General features: G+C 41.8%; 1 protein-coding gene across 2 annotated transcripts; it reads right to left on the bottom strand.

Moving 5' to 3' along the window:
* Window positions 1-421: 421 nt before the first annotated feature.
* On the bottom strand, window positions 422-25,183 carry FAM168B (family with sequence similarity 168 member B). 2 transcript variants are annotated; one of them, XM_030954207.1, is made up of 7 exons: window positions 25,118-25,183; window positions 18,530-18,610; window positions 14,540-14,623; window positions 9,621-9,763; window positions 8,536-8,713; window positions 6,666-6,795; window positions 422-5,364 (listed from the first exon to the last, which is right to left on the bottom strand). In XM_030954207.1, exons 2-6 carry the CDS (start codon window positions 18,597-18,599, stop codon window positions 6,683-6,685), a joined length of 588 nt encoding a protein of 195 aa, XP_030810067.1. In that variant the 5' UTR covers window positions 18,600-18,610; window positions 25,118-25,183; the 3' UTR covers window positions 422-5,364; window positions 6,666-6,682. The 2 variants fall into 2 exon arrangements, with proteins under 2 accessions (XP_030810067.1, XP_030810069.1); XM_030954209.1 differs by lacking the exon at window positions 25,118-25,183 and adding an exon at window positions 25,001-25,022.

The following is a 25,183-nucleotide window of genomic DNA, read 5'->3' as shown; positions in this document are numbered from 1 at the left end:
TGCTCAGGGCTGTCACCTCTCCAATCAAACAGCACGCCTTTGGTATGAAGCAAATGCTCAAGTATTGTCAAATTTTACATCTGTTCCATTCCCTTTGCTTTAAGCTATAAAATAAAACCTCTCAAACCCCAGAAATGTCTCAAAAGGGAACAAGGCAGGGTTGAACATCTTTACCACACTCTCAGACAGGACAACTTAGGGCAGCTTAATTCCTCACTGGGGAGCCTTTGCCACTGTGTTCTGTTAGGCATCGAGAAACCTCACTGAGCAAAATCACTCATCCCATTTCAACATTTTGCTTTGCTTCCATCAATCACCAGATTCCATCAGCTTGAAGAGTTTAAATGCACCATACTGTTCTCTCCAGCACAGAATGTTTTCTGGAAGGATGTCACCAAAAACAGTAGGAAAGAAACCACAATAAGCAACACAAGTCAATCTTTATTGAAAACTGAAGTATTAATACATAACAATTCTTGTTACAATAAACGTGCTTTTAAGAATTTAAACTTGAGCTCATCTACTCATTGAATTGCATAAAAAATAAAAAAAGTATGAATTTTCACAATTGAACTGGCTCAGAATGGAATCTCCACTCTTTGTGTTGATGCGATAGTTCAATGCAGGAGTGAGTGATGCCTTAAAACTTATTCTGGAAGACAACATTGACCTAAACTTAAAAAAAAAGTACCAATACAACTGTTCCTAAGACAGTTTTAAAAGAAGTCATAAAAAGGAAACCTGTGTCTATTTCATAACAAACATGGAGAACTATTACTGGGGCCTCTTGTACTTCCATTGCATGCACTCACTTTTTTAGATCTTAGGACAGGAGGGCAGCCAATAATAGCATTACAATTAAAAAAACCCACTAACAAATCCCTTCTACTTAAAACAAGTCTGTACAGCAGCCAGCTAAAAAAGCTTTCCCAGTTTGCCTGCTAAGTGCCCAAAAGTCACAATCAGTTTAGAAAAGTCACGTTCATTTTCTTGATGTTGAAACTTCAGGGCCCATAAATTGTCCAGATGTAAAAGTCATAAATGGACCCTTACTACGTGTGAAATTCAGATGTTTCAGTGTTATATGCAACCTGCACAAGAAAAGGTTTCTTGTCCCCACTGTTCCTCTTCCCTCCCTGGTGCCTACAGGACACCCTGCTGCCCTCAGCACCCTGGGCAGAGGCTGCAGAGTTCCCAGCAGACGGGAACCAGCTCAGCTCTGGGCCAGCCCTGCTCAAACTGCCCACCCTGCTGCAGGTGCTCCTGCCCTGTGGCATTTCACCTCCTCGTGTGAGGGGCTCTGCAGGAAGCCTAGAGCTGACACAACACAGGATTAAAAACTGACACTTCTTAATGAGAACAAGGTGAGTGAGCTGAAATCGCCATGTCTTTTACAGCCTTCCCAAAGGCTGCCTCCCAGGGCTGAGGAAGCTGGACTGACGCCAGCTGGGGCGGGCTGGGGCTGCGTCCTAAGGAGCACTGCACAAACACAGCCCAGGCAGCCACGGAGCAGGCACAGCCACAGGCTCTGTGCCATGCTCCAGCTGGAGCATCACTATTGCTCACCTTCCTAAGATGGGAGGTTTCACACACACAGGAGTGTGGTAACACACAGTTCCCACCCCTGGTTTGACCCTAGAGTTAGGTGGTGGTGTCAGACTGATGTGCTGACCTATTTGAGCAAACCCACATGAGCAGTGAGGAGCACTGTGCTGAAGCACTGGGGAGTGGTTCCAAGTCAATGCTCTTGCCCTGCTGGCCAAGGAGCAGTGAAGGCAGGACCCTCCAGGAGAGCAGCCCATGCTGAGTAGCCTGGAGCACAGCTCTGAACCATCAGCTCTCCTGACACCAGCCAGACACCGTGGTACTGATGGGTGGTGGCTTGCTTGTTGTTGGGTTAGCTTTATCAGTGGATGGAGCGATACAAGGAAGAATTTCAATGAAAATAAAGGACTTTTTCACCTACAGCTGCATCTAAGCATTTAACTTGCATAGTACACTCAAAATGAAGCTTTCTTGAGCAGCAATCCTGCATGTCTCCTAGAAACTCCAAACAGGAGAGGGTTACAACAAGCATAAGCTACATCTAGCAGTAGGTTGTCTCTTTTCCTTCCTGGTGTTTAGTAAACCACCACCACACTGACTAGGGCTATGTGGTTTTGGTGCCAATTATTAGTCATTTTTCTTTCGCTGCTGCTACATTTAAAACACATTTTCATCAGCTGTTACTGACATAGGGAATACCTCGGTTTTTAAAAAATACTTTATCTAGACGCACACTTGAAATTTGAATTAAAAAAAAATTCTTGGACTTCTCTTTGTTATTGCTGCAACAGTTATTTTCAGTTCCAGGTTTATAGTAGTACTTTTTCTTTTTTAATCATATAAAGCTGCCATAAAAGTTTTCTTTTTTAAAGAGAAGCTTGATCTGAAATGTCTCTACTGCACTAGCTCTTTTAACTTGCTGAGGAGCTTTAGTGCAAACACATACTGCATTTTCATTTATAAAGGAATTCTAAATAGGGAATGTTATATAAAAAGCAGGAGAGAATGTTTCGTAAGACCCTCGCTGTGTAAACGCCTATTTAATGATGAACAGTTTCCCCCACTGCAGTTTTATATCCATGCTTTCTACTATTTGCAACAAAATACCATTGAGATAGTTATATATACACATATTCCCCCATCCCCCTGCACTGTGCTTTTGGTTACTTTTCAGAAGAACTCCCGGAGACAAGCTCCAGCCTCCCAGTAGGATCAGAATCGCTCAGGACTGGAAGGTGCAGTACCTTTGGAAAAGGTACACTTTCTCCCTCCTGGATGAATCCCATAATGCAACTTAGAAAAAAAAGTGCTCAAGTAAGTGAGACTGCCTAAGTGTTATGGAATATTACACGGAGCCCAATTCCAAGATGACATTTAGGAGTCTGAAGTTAGAGCAAATCTGTAGGAAGTTGTATTCATTCCTTGACTATTTCTCTATTGCAGCATTCACAGAAGTTCTCTCCTATGACTTTAGTTCATGGTGATGAGATAGGAGACAGCAAAACTTCCAGCCTGGCCCTCACAGCTCCTCCCCAACACAGCACTGCTCCAGCCCTCGGCTCCTGGTCAGGACCGTGCTCAGGATGAGCGCCCTGCGCTGGTGCTCACTGTGCTCTGCCACACCTGACTGATCACAGCTGCAAATCTAACACACACATGGAATTGTTACACACACCGAACAAAGCAGTACACATTCAACTAAGTTTGTCTTGGATCATTTTCTGCTCCATATAAAAACATATGGAAATCCCTAAGCTGCAGTAAGTGCTCATGAGTAAGGTTGAAAGTACTTATTCCAACAACATAGTTATGTTCAAGGCATTAGAAATAAGGGGGCCATCCACTGACAGTGATTCATGCAAAATAAACCTAAACTTTATTAAAAAAAAAAAAAGGGTACAAAATACAGAGAGTGCTTACTGTAAAAAATAAAGTTACTGAAGGCTCTAACCACCAATGGGGTACGAAGGTACACAAGCCTCTCACCAGGGCAGAGTACTGGGATGGCAGCACTAAATCAGCACTGATGCTACTCCAAATCAGCTGCCAAACCTGTACAGGAGCAGAACACCCCAAAACAAAGCATAACTAAGATACACAACTTCAAAAAATTTAATTCTGAATGGAAGTTAACCTACGAGAACAAGACAGCCTGATATACCTCTGTGTAAATGCTTAAAAGGGAACAACATTTTATATCCATTTACTGCATAATTTATTGCAGGCAGAATGTATTTAAAAAAAAAAAGCATCTTTCTGGAATTGTAAATCAAGCAGGTTTAAGAAGAACCTCGGTTTTAATGTGCAATATTTAAATTTAAAAATTTAAAATCTCTCCCATAACAATTTTGGTATACAAATGGGTTCCAAGGCTAGCCCTTTATCCCCACAGCATTTGCTTTGAGGTACTTTAAAAATTGAAGTTGCAAGAAAGAATATCACAAATGACTCATTGCAATGAAATGCTAATCTGCAGTCGAGTCTTATTTTACGTGCTTCCAAGTGCAATTTAGGAAGTAAAAAAAAAAGAAAATACTAAGAAAACACATCAAAAGGCTGTAACCAACAAATGGCTCCTACTTCAATTACATATATTTTCATGAAAAAAAAAACCAAAATGAAACTGCTATTTAAACCCTCTCTATTCTGGCAGCCCTACTACAGAGTATCCATAGTCCATACTGCAAGTAGATAATAAGGAAATTGTGTTAAAATGATTTGTTCCCCTTTAACATACTCATCAGGCACACAAGCTTTCCTCAGAATAACATGCAGCTGAACTCTGTTGCAGAAAGCCCTTGCATCTCTTAAGTTTCTGGAAAGCAAGCTGGATCAACTGCACATATGTTTTCAACTGACTACAACATTCTTTAGGAAAAACAGCACGAATTTGCTCAACTGAGAACTAAAAGGAAGTGTTTTTCTATTAGTCTGCGTGGCAGTCTCACTTTGACACATCTTGCATTATCTGAAAGATAGCACTGGATAGAAATCTCCCCAGGACATGCTATTCATTCTGCAGGTGATACCACCTCCTACTATTCCTAAGAGCCAGTTTTGCCTCAAGGAAGTTTGCCTTATTTACTGGCACACACAGCATTACCTCTGTCATTTAATTCTGATCCTTAAGAGCATCTGTATAACACTGATTCCATACAATGAAAATGAAAAGGTATGAAGTAAACTAATGGTGTGCGGGATGTCTACAGCTTGTCTGACTCATTTTCCAGTCACTCCAATTTATTCGCTGAATTTGAAAACAACACTTCACTTAAACAAAAATATGCCCCTTTGAAACTGGCAACTCCATCAACCTGAAACAGGCTGAAGCACTCATCTAATGTATGTTATGGCATTCTAGAAAGAAACTCACTTTCATGATTCTACCTTGTCAGACCCTGCATACATTACAACAGTGCATTAGTGATACAAGTTGTAAAATACTTCTCGGTTCCTTTGGATTTGCATATGATGGTTTTTGCATCAGTCACTGCAGGTAGATTGAGCAAGCTTTGTTTCTGTGTTTTAACATGCATTCAACTAGATATGGATCAGAATAAATTTATACTCCCTTTTTATCATTATAATTAGCTAAAAAATTGCAAGACAGTCCACAAAACAGGATTTGCTTTAAGACTAACTGCTGGAGTTCCAAGATGTAAGATATGCAGCACTGGAAAATCTTCAGTGATCAGGAATTAGTAGTGTTTAGCCAAGTGTTGAAAGCATTCAGAAGGAAAGTCCTGGTTGGAGGCATGAGGGCTTCAGCACCAACTTTTAAACCTCAATTTCTTGATTGCATATCTCCCATCTTTAAACCTACATTAAGAGGGGGAAAAGAGTGGGAAATACTCTCAATTAGGTGAAATACCATTTGAGTGTGGCAGAACACACTAACATTGCATGCACCACATACACCAACAAATGCCAAGAGTTAAATAATGTTGCCTAGCAGTTATCCTGCCACATTTTGAGGTAAGAATACACTACATGGACTTGCTCTGGTCACGTCCAGTCCAGCTTTCTGTCAGCACCACCATTGTTTTTAAGGTAGAAGATGGAATATTAAGAAGGTATTTTGTGCTAAATTTAATTACCAGCAGTCATGAGTTTATCAGCAGCATAAGTTTCACTTCTTGTATTTGTGTGGTGTGAGACTCTTGGCTGAAATACTTCATGAATGAGAAGCATTTCAGATCTGCAGACAGCTGAGTACCATACACAGCAAAATGAGGAATGGCTGCTATAGTACTAACTCAAAGGGAATGGTCACCTGCAATCTCAGAACTCTGCACTTCTAACTGCTGAAACAGAAATCCAGAAAAAGTTAAAACAAATTTCACTTTTGTCATAAACTAAATGGACTAAAAGTGAAAATTTCAACTTCAGTTGGTCTGACAAGTCACTAATTTAAATGAAGCTGTTTTCAACTTATGCTAAAAGTAACCAAACAAACTAGAAATGAAGTGGGTATCACAAAAACATTAGTCCTTGTGTCAGTTTGACACAGATTACACCCCCAAAATCCATCCCACTTCATAGCAAATTTCAAAATGAAACTCTTTTTCTTGAAACCCACGATCTAAATTTTGGTTCACACTAAAAATGCTTTTCCCATGCTGACTGCATGAAGTATGAACTGATACTTACCTGAAACACAGTGAATATATGAAATTATCTCAAGGTTATCTCAAATCATCTCATGGTTTCAGCAGCCTGTGACAAATATTCATCCTCTGAGCAAGGCAAAACACCTTGCCTACATATTTAGCCAATCATAGATAATTTGACTACAAAGTCAAATACATTCAATTTAGGAATTCCCGTATTGCTGAACTGAACAATTACCAATGATTCCAAATTACTGAATATATTTAATTCGAGATGTATTTTAATAAGGCCAACTAAAGGTTAATTTTTTCACATTTGACATCACACATCATGACAATGATTCACAACTTGTGAAGACACAGACCACTCAAGAAACCCCAGCAGGATTTTTGAGTATTCCTGCTCAATTAGAATACTGCAGAAGCACCCGCCCCATCACAAAATGTATCCCAGAGAACCTGAAATGCTGCTGTTTGTAAGAAAGATTAACTGCTTTCAATGCAACTTACACTGACTGCCAGGATGATCACCACTGTGGGGGCACATAACTATAGGTTGGTGTTCCTGGAGCCCGATACGTGGGCATAGTGACTGGATGAGGGGCTACTGGAGTTGGGGAATGAGTTGTCAACAAAGTACCTGGAATGAAAAGAACAGTTTTTCAGTAAGCAAAAATTCTACTAGAGAGGAAAAAAAAAAGAAAAAAAAAAAAAAGAAGAGGAGAGAAAAATTGAAGTAATTTTCAAGACAATTACAACTTATTAATCTTCAAAATTACCAGTATTGTTTTGCATTCCAGTCCCAGTCTTCCTCTTCAAACCTTTATGCCAGGAGGGCATTGTAGCCCAGTGGATGTTTAGGCCCATGCATACAAAAATATTCAATACTCAAAAATAGCTCTAGCAGAAACCCTGCAAGATAAGCAACTCTTCCCACAGCAGGCTTTACATGCCACTAAGAATATTTGATGGTAGAGATAACTTGACTGATAAATCAGAATAAATTAGTTCTTGTTTGCATTATTACAGATAGGCTTCTTCCCCACTAATGAAGCTCTGTTAGCTCAGTTTGTGACACCTAACTCCTCTAGTTTTGAAGTTTCTCAAATGAAATTATAACTTTGACAGGATAGAAACCAGAATCTCAAAACAAACTTATGGCTCCTGTTTATTAGATTTTTAAATCAGCATCCCTTGAGTGAATGCAGAGTTTTCTTTGTGAATTAACACCCAGTGAGTAACTAAGCATGACACCCCCTCAGCAAACACTCAGAGATGACACTGAATTATTGATTAAACATCATTCTCTCCAAAACACTACCGCCAAAAGACTGTGGCAATAGCAAGGTGACATCCCCAACCACTTCCCATGACACAGAGGACCTGCAGGTAGTACAAACACACAGCGTGTTGTATCTCAAGACAAGGAAGGTCTGTGATATGAGGGGTGAGCCCAGAACATGGCATTTTCCTCAGCTCTAAGAGCCTGCTGATTTCAACTGGCACAGAGAAGTGCAGTGGGAAGAGAAAGTCACACTGTTGACACTGGTATGAGGAGAAACCAAGGGGGCAAGAATAATTAATATTCTATACAGACATGAAGAAAAACTGCTGTCCCATAATACTAACTCTGGAAAGAAGATGTGGTACCTCCATCCTTAGAGGTGATCAAGGTACTGCTGAACAAGAACAAGCCCTGACTTAGCTGTACTCACTCAGAAGTGCACTGGGGAGGGCACACCTGGAGTGCTGTGCCCAGCTCTGGCCCCTCAGCTTGGGAAGGACCTTGGGACACTGAGCACATCCAGAGGGGGCAGCGAGGCTGGAGAGGGGCTGGGAACACAAACCCCTGAGGGAGCTGGGGCTGCTCAGCCTGGAGAAAAGGAGGCTCAGGGCTGCCCCCATCACTCTGCACAGCTCCTGAAAGGTGCCTGTGCTCAGCTGGGGCTGGGTTCTTTCTCCAGGCAGCACTGACAGAACCAGAAGCCACAGTCTCAAGCTGTGCCAAAGGAAATTTAGGTTGCATATTAGGAAAAAGCTTTTACTGAAAGAGGATAAAGTTCTGGAATGGCTGCCCAGGGAGGTGGTGCAGTCCCCATCCCTGGGTGTGTTTAACAAAGCCTGGATGTGGCACTGGGTGCCAGGGTTTAGTTGAGCTGTTGGAGCTGGGTTGGACTCGATGATCTTGAAGGTTTCTTCCAACCTGGTCATTCTGTGGTTCTGTGAAGACACACGACCTGCACAAGTCCTCAGAAGGACTGACATTTGTATGATGTTGTCAAGTGCACCTGTGGCATCACATTTTGCAACGTAGCTGTGCTCCCCCCAGGCTCAAAGGAGAGCTGCACTGAGAAGAACCCCTTGGTGTGAGTGCACCCACCTGCTGACATTGCCATGGTGGTCCCAGCCACCATGCCCATGGTGACCCCGTTCCCTCGGGGCGGCGGGATCGGAGCAGGGTACATGGTTGCTGGCATTCCATTGGGCTGCACGACTGTGGTGTGGTGGATTACGTGGGGTGGTGCTGCATACAAGGGCTGTGTGTAGTAAGTGCCTTGCTGTTGGAGAAAAAACCGTACACGAAGTTATGACAGTGTATCTGTAGATAAATGATAGCTTCTTTCACAAATGTATCATAAAATAAAAGTATTACTCTAAATGCAACGAATTTACAGAGCAGAAGCTGAAACATTTATTGTAACTATTACAATTGTTTCACTTGCAATTTAACATTTTATCCCTTTTTAAGGCATTTAGGATAATATGTGAAGTAGGGACCTTAGTAGTTCAACCATAAGGGCTCATGCATCATTCATTCCCTTCCTTTTGATCCCTTTCATATATTAATCCATAACAGAACTTTTCATTAATTCACAACTTTTTATTCAGTTGTTTTTAATAAAAGAATCCAATGTTTTGGCAAATCCAAGTACACTAAGCAGACTGAATAAAACTTGTTACATGCTTATTAATCCTCTTCAGCTACTCTTTACATGCCAGGTGAGTTCCCACTACACAAAGAAGGCCAACTTTTCCCTAAAATATCATATTTACTGAAATGTCTTAATTCTATCTTTTGTAATAGCTTTCAACAGTTTCCCTAGCATGAGACTTGGTAAATCTTTGAAATTACAACAGCAACTTCATAACAAAAATGATGACAATTTTTACAAACAAAAAACCAGGACACTGGTAGTTACAGGATCCAGCAGGTTCTGATTAACTGCTGAATTTAGTGTCACTTGAAAGAGTGAACACATTACAGTAAGTGCTGAGTAACTGTCAGGCAAGAGAGAATGTAAAACTGCACACACACTAAATCACTGTATTAAGAACTCTTACAGCAGGAGCTAAACATTCTCCCAGTGCACAAAGAAACGAATGAGATGAAAAGTTCCGGGTTCCCAGAGAGATGACAGGGACACAGGGGTGCCCCAGAGGCACTGTGTGGCTCTGCCCACGTACCTGTGCATATGGGTTCTGCTGGGGGTAGGCACTTCGGACTGGGTACACAGCAGTCTGGTAGGGGTTGGGTGAGGATGAGTAGGGCGGCACTGCCCCACTGGTGGGTGAACAGGACACCTTGTATGGGGTGCCTGGCGTGTAACCTGCAACAGAGGAAACCGGCAGTCACACTCTGAGCATGCTGCTTCCCAAAGGAGCTGCTGTCATTTTCATACTCCCCAATTCTGTAAGCTTCATGGGTCTCAGAATCCCTGCTGCTCACAGTGACTCTGAGATACGTACAGGCTTCTTTTCCCAGCCCAGCAGTTGAAGGAGGAGTCAGGATTCTTCTGTTCTCGTTCTCAAGGTTGTTTATTGTTTCTTACCTAGAATATTCTCTCTCTGACCTGCTGAGATCTGTCTGGCAGGTCAGACAGAGGCACACTGCCCACCTCAGAGGTGGTGTTATCTTTTTATATTAAAAACTACATTATTTACCATAACTTCCCAATCCCTATCACCTATGTTAGACAGTGAGCTTCTACTCTAAACCAATCTAAAAGTGCCACCATCACAGCAGAAGGTGGAGGCCAAGAAGAAGGAGAAAGACTGGACACACCCAGGTTCCTCCATCTTGCCTCCTGAACACCCATTCTAAAAACCTCTAAAAATCTATTTTTCACCCTGTGATAAATGCATTTTTATTCTATTTAAACTTTTGTGGCTTGTAAATCCTAATATAAGGTTGGTAATTTTCTCCATGGGTCAAGATGAAAGGCACAGGGGTCTTGGGCTCTGTGCCAATGTCTCGAGTCCCCCAGGGAACTACCCACAGCCTAACAGGGAGATTCAAAGTGGGTGCAGAATAAGCCTTGGGCCAATGGAATTACAGATCCATGATACTACAGGGGAGGATCACAGGCTTGGAATAAACTGTACATTTTCGAGGGGTGAGACAGAGCATACCATTTAACTAAAATTTAATACCACACTTCATTTAGCCCCAACATCCAAGCACAAGGTCTATCATTTGCCTAATACTGGCAATAGCCTGGAAACAGTATTTGGCTCTGTCAACTAAGCATGAAAGGTAACTGTATACTTGCACCACTTATTTTTCAAGTCTATGGATATAGGGCAAAAAGTGCATTTTCATAATAACACATTAAATACCAGGATGTGGCATATTAGGCAGCACCCCTGCATAGGGGTACTTGGCACATGTGTCAGTAAATTCTCCACACACCCCAAATCGTACTGGCAAAACACAGTAGCAGTCAACTAACCTGCTGTAGGAGACGATACAGCACAAGAGTAAGAATTTCAAAAGCCAAAATCATCTAAAAAACCTCATTATGGATTTTCAGAGAACAGAGACAAAATTTGCAACCTCTACTTCAACTTACTTTTATTTCTATTTGTTTGCTGGCATTTTCTGAACTGGCTAAAATAAACATGAAATGCTGTACCTTTAAAACACAAACACTGCAAAGTTCAGTGCAGCTGCAAACTCAACCTGGAAGGCACTAAGATCCTTAAATCTTCTTTTTGAGTATTATATATGTAGACATACCCTTAAACATCACTTAAAAATTGTTTTTATAGTACAGTAAGACTTCAGATGCCATCAGAATGTGGTAGGCATTCCTATTACAAGGCCCCCAAAATCAGCCTGCCTTTGTACATGTTTGGAACTGTGGAATTTTTAGAGGGATAATTGGCAACTGCTGGTTCATACTGCCCAAAGACAGCTTTTCCTTAATTTCTCTCAGGGTCAGAAAAAGGGCTTGAAGAGGTATGGAGGAGACTGTGATATACTGATGTATCAGTATATCTATATCTATTATATCTATATATAATGTTTATATATATTTTTTCTATAATATATATAATGTTTCTGCATGCTACACTCCCAAGATTATTCCATGGCCACAGTGGGAATATGAACACCTCAGCAGCAGCATCCAACAGCTCTAACATTCAGGGTGGGACACAACAGGAGAAAGCATCAAGGCTCATCCTGTGCTGCTGTGAAAAGATCTTGGATCTCATGCAGGTCTATCACACTGGGAGACACAACATCCACAGGTACAATTTGTAATTAGCTGGAATTTAACAAATTAGTACCAGGGCAGTGCAAGAAAGAACAGACACTTGGTAATTATAGAAAAAATAAGAGTATCAGAGTAGAGATCAGGTTGATTTTACAAACTGCCTGGAATGGGCTGACTTCAACACAGAGAACAGATCTGAAGTTGTACAGCAGAATTTGTGGCATTTGTGCTGTCAAAAATCAGTCTGTGCAAACAGCATGATGACACATGACCTTCATTCTTCTTGAAGAAGTCTGGGCTTCTTTGCAATTTCATGACACCCTTCAAACTAAAAGTTGCTTAGCTAACAAAGAAATAGGTTGACTGTTTCTTTTTAATAGAATTTTTACCTTTAAAAAAGCTGTACCACAGCACTTACTCTGAACTCCTGCTTTTAGAGATCCTAAGTATTTCACAGATCCAGCATGCTGAGGAAGTAACTTCTATTAGTATGGAGAGCTATTTGTGGTGAAAACCCCAGCAACGAAATGCTGAAGATGAAGAATCACTACAACCATGTCCTCAGTGAAGCCCACTTTCATTCTAAAAACCCACTGATGCAGCTGCACAGGCAATTTCTCTTTCATTCTTGCAAAGTGGTAAATCTGCACAAGAGGTATTCTGCCATTGCATTCATTTTTTCTTTTCCATAATATGGAACAAAGACCTTAACAGTAAACGACAGGAGAAGTCAAAACCACAGTAATTTAAGACAGTTACCTGTAAAAAGCACCCTTTTGTAACAGCAGAGGCACAGCACATTCAGATACTGCTGTGTAGTATGAATTTACAAAAGCTTTGATTCTACAAACAAGCTGTTACATCAGAAAGGTTAAAAAAAGATATAAAAACATCCCAGCGGTTAGGACAAAGTACTTCCAAGTTGTTATCTGCCTGAATAAGAGGTCTGTACTTTTTGAACTTTTGTTCACAGCTTGAAGAGCAGCTAGAAATGAAAGCTATTCTTAGCTCTGAAATAAAAGTGCACTTCCTATTCAACACCAATAAAGACTAACAGTACTAGTTTTTAAAAAATTAATGACATTCAGTGACAGAATATGATTTTTATTCATCTTTATTTATTTTTCTTAGAAGTGAAAAGGTTCTTTCTTTAACTTTGGTATATAGCATGAGATATATTCCAAGATTAATCAATGCAAACTAATATTACAACATGACTAAGTCTAACAGGTCCAGAATCTTTGCCAGAATTCCCATGATTTGTTGATTCCATGCAGCTTATCCTCAGCCTCCCACAGCAGGATTTGCAAACTGCAACCTGCACTAAGACTGGAGCTACCTTCAGTTACCTGCTCCTAGGATCAAAGCCTACAGCTCCTGCTCAGCCCAGCTGCAGGGTACATGCAGGGCAGCACAGAAGGCAGTGAAACTGAAGGGCCTGACAGAAATAAAGCCAATGATAAAAGCCCATATGGGGCTCTGCCACCTGAGCTAAGGGATCCCCCCGATGGGAACTGCTCTCCCTTGAACATGGCTCCTGTCTGGAGCAATCCAGTGCAGATGCAAGCTGGCATCCCAGATATGATACTGGCACAGTGGCAATACCCAACCATGGGACTGATTTTTTTTCAGTTTCTGGAATCTTTAACATTAATCTGCCTCCTTACTTTAAATTCAAGCCCAAAGACAAGACAAAGTGCGAGTCTGCACTCACTCTGCCTCTAAGCAGCAAACTGAACAGTGACAGAGGTTGTACCAACAGAATCCCACACAGTTCCAAGAAAGCTACACACTTTTAACAGGTTCTGCAGGCAAACATTTTAGATGAGTCTCTTGTCTCAGTAATTGCTGCCACACCCTGAAGAGTCTCCTGGTAGTTAATGAAGTCCATCCATTACAAACACTGAACTTCAATACCAAGCAAGCTCCCACAGCATAAGATTCCCAATTTCAAGCAGTGTCCTTTCCTACTGCCAGAAATTACACAAGGACATTCAGTGACAAACTTGGTTATGTGCCACATGTAGCTTTGGAAAACTGGCATGATACATGGAAGTGGAAGAGTTCTGAGGATGCGCAGCTCTGTATTACCAAAGCAATGTAAGGAATTCCTTCCTATACAAAATAACCATAGGGAGAACACTGTTGTCTCAGCATGTTCCTGCTTTAAGTGGAAATTAAACACTACCAACTTCTGTTTTGTTTCGAGGATTAGCACATCAAAATCATGTTTTACTAGTGAAAGCAGAACTATGCAAAAAAAACTTTGGTGAGTGCCCTGTTCTTCTTGTCTGCTTTCCCACTCCCCTTTTCCTAGGCTCATCCCATTCCCTTCCTTAAATGACACCCATGACAGTGCAGTAACCTGAGTCCTTGCCCTGCATCCACAATGGTGAATCACCTTTACCCAGCAACCAGGCTTTCCAGACCACCAGCTTGTGCAAGACAATCCTAAGGGCAGAGAGAAGCCAGCAAGCTGAACTTGGAAAAATACAAATTAAGAAAGGGATAAAATAGAAAAGTTTTGAGGATAACAGACAGAAGAAAAAACAGGAATTTGGAAATGACCAGAAGGATGCAAAGCAAGCAGAGCCATGAAGGAAGCAGTGAAGAGAAATGCAATGCAAACCTCAAGGATCATCTGGAAATACAGAAAAAAACAGCTAAAACCTCAGCTGTTCCCTTCTTGAAAGGTGCATGCAGTATGACTTAAGATGATAATGCTTTTAATTTATCAGATGATTCCTCATGAGTCATGTTCAAGGCAATATAAAACTTATGCCACAGTACAAGTGTTGTTGTGAGCCCTTGCAGCTTTTCCTCATTCTTGCCTTTAACCCCTTGCAAAGGTCAGGTTCCCTGCTGTGAGCCCCCAATTCCACATACCTGTTTGGAAGGTAGGATTTGCTCCAGGGTACATGTTGGGGGAATAGGCAGGAGCAGCCGCTGCATAGCCCATTGGGAAGCCAGCTAGGAGAAAGAACACACCACAGTTACCTTCCAGACTGACTTTCCTCTCAAAGCTCTCACTGCACATGCTCTAACTGAGGCCTTCAATCACACCTCCTCAAATAAAACACTGCAATCCTCCTCTGCCAAGCCCCCTGAAGATGAATGCTAAATGAAGAGAACAGCTATGGTTTCACAAGTCCATTCTCTCTTACACCCCTCTTCCAGCCATCGCTGTTGGCCAAGTAACTCTTAAGTTAGCTGCAAAACCAAGTTTTGTGTAACTGTCCTGCACTCCTCTCCCTGGTGTGACATACAAATAATGCCTTAAGATTTTAGCTTTTGTGTTTTTCATGTATTTGTAATCCTGCAATTCTTTACTTTCTAACTCTAAGCTCCATATAGAGTATTAGCTACTGTCTTCACATTTTGGTCAGAAAAAACAATTCCTCTCCAGGTCTGGCAATCAATGACACCTCACTGCCTCTGGCCCCAGAGATGGAAACAAAAGTGAATTGGGGGGAGCAAACTGGGGGTAAATGACTTCATTACCTGAAGCTGGAATTGGAAGATGAACCCCCAATATGCAAATGGACCAAACTTACAAAAGTGTGAAAACCTGTGAGCCATGGTCCATTTTTGGGTGTAGCCCCTGGGGGGCTTTGTCTGCCCTGAATACTCTGGGTACCTTAAGGCCCTTCAATAAATATAACTTTTTATTCCCTTAACAGTCTGGCTTCTGTTTATAGGTAGCCCCCAAAAAGGCATCACATACAGTACTTATCTGAATGGACTCTTTCACAGAAATAAATCCCTAGAAGCTTGAGTGACTCTGGCTTTCCAGATCAGAGGTATCTCAAGTAGAAAGTACAAAGCAGTAACAGCCCAAATTACTTGCTGAATTTGACATATATTTGCTACTACACTGGGTATTAAACAAGCTCCTCAGTTTCAGACACACACTGTGACAGCAGTAACAAGTGATTCACAGAGGTACTGGCAAAATGACAGTGAAACACTTCTGCACCAGAGAAAACTGTGATATACTCCAGTGTAAGGTACAACACAGCATTAGCAAAAGCTTGTTACCTGAAAGACACAAAGCTTGTTCAGATTAAGTGAAATTTCTGAATTAATCATAGCTATTAGTTTTCCCAAGAATCTATTTACATTATTCAAATCTGTAAAGCCAAGTAATGTCTGTATTCAGAAAGATGGAGTTCCTACCACATTCTGCTCTCTACTTATAAAGATTTCAGCTCCTTCAGATAAAAGGCAATTAATATTTGCATACCCACTGTCAGGAGCAGAGCTTACTTTTAAACTGCTGTTCAAATGTGAAGGGTTTTTATTTTACTATGAATCCCAGAGTCCTCAGCAATTACTCCCAACAATAAGAATTGCTTAGCTCAGGACTATATATGCTAACCCAGTTTTGAAAGCACTCTGTAAACATATCAAGTGACATACACTTGGCACTACTATGAGGTGGTCAGCATGGAGAAGACTAAGAAAAGCCTTAGGCTTAAAAATCAAAGTTAAAAATAACATCTCCAAGTCGTAACAACTTTTCAGAGTGTAAGTAGCTCTTCAGTTTCCAAACTCACAAGGTCCTGGTGCAAAGCTTTAGTACAATTTAACCTTACTGAAACACACTACATATCTGCAACAGTGTGTGTGGGAAACATTTTCAGTCCTTTCTTTGTTCACAGCTTTAGCTGCGCTGAGGAGCACTGAGCTACACAAGAAACAGGTAACTTGTGGAAAACGTAACTACAACAAGCAGCAGTTTTAGCTTCTACAAGGAACTTCCATCCATATGAGAACATTTGAATATTGATTTCTTGCTGCTGTAAAACTATCCAACAGCCTAAAACAGGTGTAGTATAATATAAACAGTTATTAAATATGCAACAGCTTTAGAAACACATTGCCTTTGAGTAATGCATTCCACCTACTGCTGTGTTCCTCACTTTCTATCACCATGCAACCTATGTAAATGCAATGATTTGGAGTGGAGAATCTGCAGCTTTTAATTTAGGAGAAGCAAAGAAGAGGGAGTTAGTCATGCAACATTAAAAAAAAATCCTAAAATGCAATTCTACTTTTCATTTTAGAGAATGTGCTCTGTATTTATCCCACAATCTTAAAGCCTGGACCAGGCACTCAGCAAACAATCTAATGGTGTAACACATCATTGACTAAGCTGAATTTAGGGGTCAAAATTGCATGAACTGACAAATCAACTGCTGCAAGGGAGAATTCTAAGTAACCACCTTGTAGCATGACAATTAAGGCACTTCTGCAACAATTCTATTTCAATTCCATATATTTTAGTTATGCAGAATGGCAAGCAAAGTACTTACATAACTAAAAATATAGTCTAGTATATATAATAGTAGAATAAAATATTAGAGACTGTAATGTTGTTTAAACTGCTATTTAATGAATTTATAACAGTATTTTGTCCTAAATAAATGAAGGCACAACTTAGTTTAGCATAGACAAAAGCCTCAATGCAATATGTAGATACTTATAAGTACAAACCCCAACCGGGCTAATATAAATCTGAGTTTAGAAAATGAACAGAGCTAAAGATACGAACTTCAAATAACCCATAATAATGTTTATCTTAAGCAAAGGAAAGGCTGGAAAAAGCAATCCACTATAAATACAGAAATTACTGTCCCATACATTATATTAATTAGTAAGCCTCTGCTGCTTGCCTTATTATAAGATTACTACAGCCTTTATAACTCAGAGAGTAAAACCATCCTGTAGGACTTATGGTTACATAGTGTCAGCTTTATAATTTATTATTGCACCATTCCAGTCACTCAACAGACCTAAAAACATTTAAACACATTTTGTGTTTCCCTTATAAATACTGTAGAAATCAAGGAAGGTACACTAGTTTGAGGAACATGAAAAGCAAAAAAAAAAAATTAAAATGCTTTTGAGACAATCAAGTCAATAAGCAGAATTCATTCATGCACCACTGTTTAGAAGGAGGAACAGAGAAAAGTAGAACAGGAAAACGAATTTTAGTGCATTACCCAAGGTGAAAAACAGATTCAAGAATGGTAAATACCAGTAGGAAAATATAGTACAGCTACCAAGAATATGAACAGTAGCAGCACAAAATAATTTCTGCCTCTCAACACAGACACAAACTAAATCATAAAACTGCCTCCCTGTAAAAGCTAAAGAAGTTTGACTTATGAAATGCAAAGCTGAGCAGAAAAGACCCTGCAGCCTCTCCCAGGATGGAAACTCCCTTCTGTCAGAGATAACAGAAAAAAAAGACAGCATCAAGACATGCTGCTTGAAATGCCTCCCAGAGGCACACAGGCTTCTCTTCAGCCTTCCTGCAAAGTTCTGTCCAAATCTAATTTTGCCTCATCCAACTTTTACACTATAGAGACATCAGAAATGAAGCCTCCTTGCACATACATTAGGAGATGGGGGAGTGGGTAGGGAACCTAATGAAAAACTGTAAGTCAATTAGAAACAGATAAAACAATAAATTAAATGTATTTCCGTTTCAAAAACATTTTTGGCCATTTTCTTGGTGTCACCTTTGATGCCATGCTTTGGGCAGTGAGAGAACAGACAGCATGAACAAGAATTAGAGGATAAAAAGGTTAACAGTGCCAGTCAACTGGCAGCAGAAATAGACTGCCTCCTCTTCTTGCAGGGTGTAATTATTGGAACTCCTAAAATAAGCTGCATTGGAAGAGATACTGAAGTTAGAAATACAACAGAAGAAATAACATCACTCTTGAAATGTCACTTTTTAAATTTAAAAGCAACCTCATCCCAATCCCAAAACAGATTTACACAAAGGCATTCATAAGTGACTGCTTCTTCTTGACCATGAGCAAAGAGCAGTGTAACCAAAACTCGTCAGAAAACAGAACTGCTTACCTGGATAACCAATTCCTTTGGCATTTGCATAGGGAACCCCAGAAGATCCAGGGCTATACACAGGATTCATGATTTCAGTAACTGAATCAGGAAATAAAGAAAATCAGTATTTACTTAAGTATAGGGAAAGCTTGAAATTGCAACAATTAACATGAAACTGGAAACAAGGAAATGCACTGGAAGAAAATGTAACAAATGAAAAAGCAGCAATTCCACCACTTCTCAACATTAAAACTGTAACTACAGGCAGGAAAGAATCGCTGCAGGAAAAAGTTTCAAAGCATCCTAACCCTCAATGAGCCAGAGAATGTCTCAGGAATGAAACATTCCCTGTTGCGGAGCACGCTTTCAAAATATTTCCATAGCCCAGAGCTCCCCCGTGGTGTGCAGCTCCAAACCCACTGCAGGGTTCTCCTGTGCTGGACTCCTCTCCTCCTGCCATCTGTCAATCACTCAGCACCTCCCTGCCATTTATCAATCACTCCGCTCCTCTCTACCATTTATCAATCACTCAGCATCTCTCTACCATCTACCAACCTCACTTTCTTCCCAGGTCTTTCCTGAAGCCTCTAGCCAAGGGATGCAAATAAATACTCATGGTCTGTTCTTACTGGCACTTGGAGCCTGGCATTCCAGTCCTTTGCTATCAAACATCCATCCAACTGCTACAGAAGCAAGTGGCACAAGGCTCTGTGCATTTAGAGACCAGCCCACATCTCTTTGTTTACTTCCTGCCAAGTTCCTCAGAGCCTATGACAAGCCGACAGTTGTGTCCAGTCATTTCTGAATGATGCACTCACACGAAACCCAGGCTCCTACAGCAGCACCACCCACAGGAATAAAACCAAATCCCTTTTCAAAAAGAACTCTGTATGCAAACACCAAGGAAAATAAAATTGCATTGAAGATGCTTCTAAGTGCCTCATGCAGGAATACTGTTCGCAACCACTATTCCAGTATTATAAAAAAAAATCTTCATATTAAAGCTCAGTATCTTCAATCATCTGATTTTCTGCATGTATAGGTAGATATACACAGATCTCCCAGGGGAGGTTTTCATACACATAGATCTATAGGTTTCTATACACAGATCTTCACAGGGGAGGTTTACATGGAGTATTTGAAAAAGGTTCTTCCCCCAGAGGGTGGCTGGGCACTGAACAGGCTCCCCAGGGCAGTGCTCAGAGCACCAGGCCTCACACAGCTCAAGGAATGTTTGGACAATGCTCTCAGGACATGGTGGAACTCTTGGGGTGCTGTGCAGGGCCAGGAGCTGGACTGATTGTCCCTGTGTGCCCCTTCCAACTCAGGACATCCAATGATTCTTCCTGCAAGCACCCAAGACAGAAAGGCACTCTATGAAACCAGACTTTGTTATTAACTGCTAATAGCTGACACTTGAACTTCCTCTTCTACATCACCAGATGCTGTCTTACTTAAACCAACTGGGTGTTAAGCAGTTAAACACAGTTTAAGGAAATTTTGTAAATAAAATTTATGAAACAAGGAAGTTTAATTACACATGCACTACCTTAGTTACAGGATATGTTATGGCAGGAATCCAAGTGGAGTTTATCAGTATAGCTGCACTGATAAACCCAGGGTAAGTGACTGTATAAAGCATAAATAGTTTGCTTTTTAAAGGAGCACTAAAACCAGCTCTGTGCCAAGAGAATTAGCAGCACCTGGTACACAACAGATATAAAACTGCCATTTGTGCAAAATTAGGAATCAGTAAGTGCTGTCAGAAAGTTCATAACCAGGTTTCACAAAACACTCCAAGTCAATATAAGATAATTAGAAGATTCATCAGTTTCATGGGCTTCCTCCTCCCACTTTTCAACAATACTACTTACACAGAATTGCCTTTTCCATTCAGATTCATATGTGATTACACATCAAGAAAACAGAATCCACTGAGCAACAAACCAAACAAGCTGCCATTTACATCACTTAGGAGGAATAAAGCTCCCCAGAGCAGCATGTTTTAATCACCTGACCCACACCTAGAGCCATTTGAAACGAATCTCTTTGAAAATGTTCTACAGCAAGCTGTACTTCAAGAATAAAAAAGTGCCTAAAGTGCTATATATAGTGTTTAAAGTGCTATATTCCACTGAAGCCCTGTGGAGTTTTAGCAGCATTAACTCTGTGCCATAATCAACAGGTGTATTTTGCTGGACCAGCATTTTCTTTTAGCAAGGCTGCTCTTTTCTCCCATACTTTCTTCTCCCTCAAGTACAACTCCCACTTACTTGAAACCTTTCAATCTGTTCCCTTTATATCTCCGTGCACTTTCTTCTCATGTGAAGTTTTGCTCCTCTTTCAATGCTGATTTTGTCACATTTTGCCTCTAAATTTACAAAATCCTTAGGGGCTCAAGCCTCACTTCGGTTTCAGCATTTCCCAGTTATGGGGTTAAAGCCTGAAGGAGATGGATAAACCTTTCCACTCAAATAACACAGTGCTCTCCCACACCCTCATATTCCACAAATGTGCTGCTCCTCTTTGCAGTCCCCACAGCAATTAGGAGAAAAGACTCTGGAAACTTCTCACCATTCGGAATGGCAATGAACAAAAAGAACTCTCAGGTGGAAAACCAGCAATGGCCTCCTGTGAATATTTAGGCTAAATACACAAAAAAATTCCCAACTATTAGAAATATCAGTAGACAAGGACTGCAGAGCAACGCATGGACATACACGATGGGAGATGGCTTAAAGAGGAGCCACTCAAAAATGAAGAGGCAGAGGAAATGGATAGAAAATGTCAGACAACACAGACCTGATCTCAAAGGAAGTAGAGACAGAGAGAGGAACTCCACTTAAGGGGAAAGAAACCCCTACAACACTGGTAGCCTCAAGCTGTTCACTTCCACTATAAATGAATCCACGCTTCCACCTTCATACACACATAAATTAATTCAACTTCTGGTGGGACAGGGACGTACTTTCACCACTGACAGACAAGTCAGAGCCACCAGCCTACACAAAGTGCTCACAGTCTGTAACACAGACAAAATGTCAGACCACTTCTAATTAAAAATAATTATTTTCAGGTCTTCTCTGAAGGACCCAACATGTGTAAGTATAATTATGTAGTATTACCCAGTGGTTGCAATCATCCCACTCTTACCATAATTTGACTTGGAAGGGCATCTGTTACACTGAGATGTGGAACCTTGCAGTCCACTTCCCTGGAATGCTCCAAGTCCACATCAAACACTAGGGAGGATTGGTATAAAGGGAACCCAAAGAATCCGTGTCTTTCAACTGCTTTGTTGGCATTCCCTCCAAAGCATTCTCATGTTAATGAATATGCAAATCAGTGTCTACAGTGCATCATCTGTATATAAATTGCACAGAGCTAACTGTATATGAATTACTCTTTCAGCTGAAATGAAGGCAATCATAGTTATTAAAGATGCTCTGATTAAAGAGTGCACAAGGATGCTGGGAAGTGCAAACCTTCACCTTTCACTCTTGCTAAAGCCAGGCAATCAAGCTCAGTTCTCATCAGGCCTGTGAGATCTCTTCTTGGTGCAGATACCAGGACAACCATCCTCCTCTCAAACCCAGGTTTTGGGAAGCTGAGCACAAAGACCGATCACTGCTAATGCTGAAGCTCTAGCACTCCCAGTTGGATCTGTTTTGCACACAGCTTTTCCTGCTACACCCAGGACAAGCATGTTTCTAGGAAACTCTGCTTTTAAAAATCATCTCAGAGAGATGAATGTAAGAACCCACAGACCAATGCAAACACTGTGAGACAAACTGCACATCCCTTTGCAACACGTGTATTTTGTTACTCCTGATTTTCCCACTACCAAAATAAGATCTACCAAATGCCATTTAATGCTCTTTTGATGACAATTCCACCACAAGAGTTGGGGAGGAATCTCCAAACACCTTGGCTGAAGCACACTACCTTGGCCCAGTAATGCTTTCCTTCTAGGATCTTAAGCAGACTCACACACACCAAGTCACTGCAGCGTTTAACATCGATCCGTTCTGGAACACTTTCACAATGCCATTTGCCATGAAATTGTACAAATGACCCAATTTGCACTTGCTAAGTTACTTACCATCTTAATAACACTCTACATTTTATCCGTTTGACTTCCAGTCAAAGCATAATACAAGTAAAATACATAAGTGCCTGGTAATGTAAAAGAAGTAATTTCCACTGCTAAGTAACAAAATAGTTCATGACACTTCAGCTCTTCAAATAACTGACAATTAAAGTCTCAGTTACACTATGTTCTGTTAAACCTTCAGCCACCAAATAGGCCATTGGATGCAAATCCAAGGCCAAAAAACAGGTACTTTTCTCAGAATTAGTTAAAAAAGCGGGGTTCATGCTATAAAGACCAAGACAAGGCACCCCATGCTGCTCTGGAACAGGCAGGTAGCACTTAATTCCTTCCATTCATCCAAAGACCTCAAAAGAAGTCCCTGAATTTTCCCAGGAAGGAGGAGAAGCCTGTTGAGGGCAGAGCAGAGGTTTGTGGCAGCCCAGGAGTGCAGGCAGCTGGAATCAGTGCTCACAGAGCTGCAAGCAGCTGGCAGGCAGTCCCTGCACTGGGACCCCCACCAGGCTGAGCAGATAAGCTGCCTGCCAGGATTCTGGGCTCTGTTTTGGATAAAGGATTGCTAGCTTCCATCTATTAGCTTGAGAGAACTGAGACACACCCCCCGATGGCCAAGACCAGCTCCAGTGCAAGGAAGGGAGCAGGACTGGACAGTGACAGCACAGACTGAGGATGCAGAACCACAGCCTAGGCAAGGACAGTTAGCAGCTTTGCTCAAAGCTCTCACATAAAGTAAAACACAAAGCTGGAACTCTCATTCCCATGCAAGTCTTCCTCCCCTGCTTGAGTTACAAGATGCTGTCACAGAGGAAGAATAAGCTCCAAGCACTCTACGTTTTGTGTGCATGCCTTCTTTTCTCCTAAGCCTAAACCAGGAATGAAGCAGTTCAGGCTTTTTAATCCTTTCTAGTGAATACAACTCTCACCTGCAAGCCTGATCTACCAAGGGTTTGTTAGGGGTTTTTCCCTATGTAAAATACACCTACATTAACACCAACACTACTTGTGCTCAGTGTCAGCAAGGACTGAGACAACGTGATCAGATGTGAAAGACTCAACAGTTTCATATGGCATTCACACAAACAAAACCCACACAGAAAACATAACACAAAGATCCTGCTGGTGATCCAACTTCATTTGTACATTATGGCATTGCTCTAGTCTTCAAAATATCACAGAACATTATCAAAGCCTTCTTTTCTTCAAAAAACCCCTTCTAACTTACAGAAACATTAAACAAACTGCACAATATTTCTCAAAGTCTACAATTTCTGTTGTTGCTATGGCACAAGGGGATAGAAGTTGCCAGCTCCAATCCCTGCATCTCCTGTATAACTTTGAATTTGTGGGTATTCTCATCTCAAACAGCTCCTCAAATCACCAAGCCCTTACTGTAAGAATCATAGAAACCTGTCTATTGCCAAATTTAGGGAAGTTCATCAACTATGAGAAACGGAAAAAAATCAAATTGGAAGAGTACAGCTTCACTACATGAAGGAATTGTATTTAAAACTTGCATTTAGCCCCAGAGCTCTGCTTCTTCCTAAAATCCTAGAAAGCATTTTTTCATTAGATTAATTTTCAATTTATTCCCTGTTACTTTCTGAAATAAGATGAAACTGTCACAAACCACAACGGACACAGAATTTCCAAAAGCCTCCCGAGCCCTCCTCCGTTCCAACCTCAGAGTTAAAGTGTGTAATTACCACCCCAAACGCGCAGGAAAGGTTGAATTCTACCAGCGTGGAACTTTTATGACACTGACAATTACACATCTTGCAGCAAAATCGCATCAGAGCAGACAGAAAGTCTGCTAGCAGGAGGGAACACGCACACGGAGATTCAAGAACAAATCAAGTTTCACAGAGGTGAATGTAAAACCCCACAGATAATGCAAACACCGTGAGGCAAACTGCGCATTCCTTTGCAACACATGTATTTTCCTCCCTCTGATTTTCACAGCTGTGCAGAAACACCACCGGAATAAGATCTGCCCTGAGAGCTGGCTGGCTGCCCTCACCGAACCCTGACTTTTCCCTTTCTCACAGCACTGATTTCACCATTCGCCTGCTGTTCCTACGGCTCCAAACGACGCAGAAAAGCACGGCAAGCCCCGTTTGCACCTCCTCCCTTTCCGCCTCCCCAGAGACCGCCGAGGGCCGAGCAGGGATCGGCGCCGGCAGCTCCCGAAGCCGCGGGCACACACGGCCCCCGCACGGTCCCCGCACGCAGCCGCGCAGGGAGCGCAGCCGGCCGGAGCCCTCATGACGCCGAGCTCCGTTTGCAGCGAGTTCGCACCCGGACGATGCCGCGCCGCCGCCAGCGCCCGGCCCCGCCGTGCCCCGAGCGGGCCGGGGAGGCCGCGGGCCCTGCGCAGGTACCTGTTACGGCCGGAGCCGGCTCCCCCCGCCGCGCGGGCCGCGGCTGTCCCGGGATGGCGCAGCGGGGCGGGCCCGGCGCGGCCGCCCGCGTCCCCCCGCTCCCGGGCCCGCACTCACCGTGAGCGGCGGCGCTGCGTGCGGGCGGCGCGGCGGGGCGCTGGCTCGGCCGTGCGTGCGGGTGCC

This window comes from Camarhynchus parvulus, chromosome 9, assembly GCF_901933205.1.
Source record: "Camarhynchus parvulus chromosome 9, STF_HiC, whole genome shotgun sequence".
NCBI lineage: Eukaryota > Metazoa > Chordata > Aves > Passeriformes > Thraupidae > Camarhynchus > Camarhynchus parvulus.
The sequence above is the reverse complement of the archived record's forward strand: the minus strand, read 5'-3'. Positions and strand labels throughout refer to the sequence as shown.

Excerpts from the sequence above, each read along its gene's own strand:
- FAM168B (XM_030954207.1), bottom strand. The coding sequence starts at position 18,599 with ATGAATCCTGTGTATAGCCCTGGATCTTCTGGGGTTCCCTATGCAAAT. Across the intron at positions 8,714-9,620 it reads AGCAGAACCCATATGCACAG|CAAGGCACTTACTACACACA; the intron begins GTACGTGGGCAG and ends TTTCTCCAACAG. Across the intron at positions 6,796-8,535 it reads CACCATGGCAATGTCAGCAG|GTACTTTGTTGACAACTCAT; the intron begins GTGGGTGCACTC and ends TTTTCATTCCAG.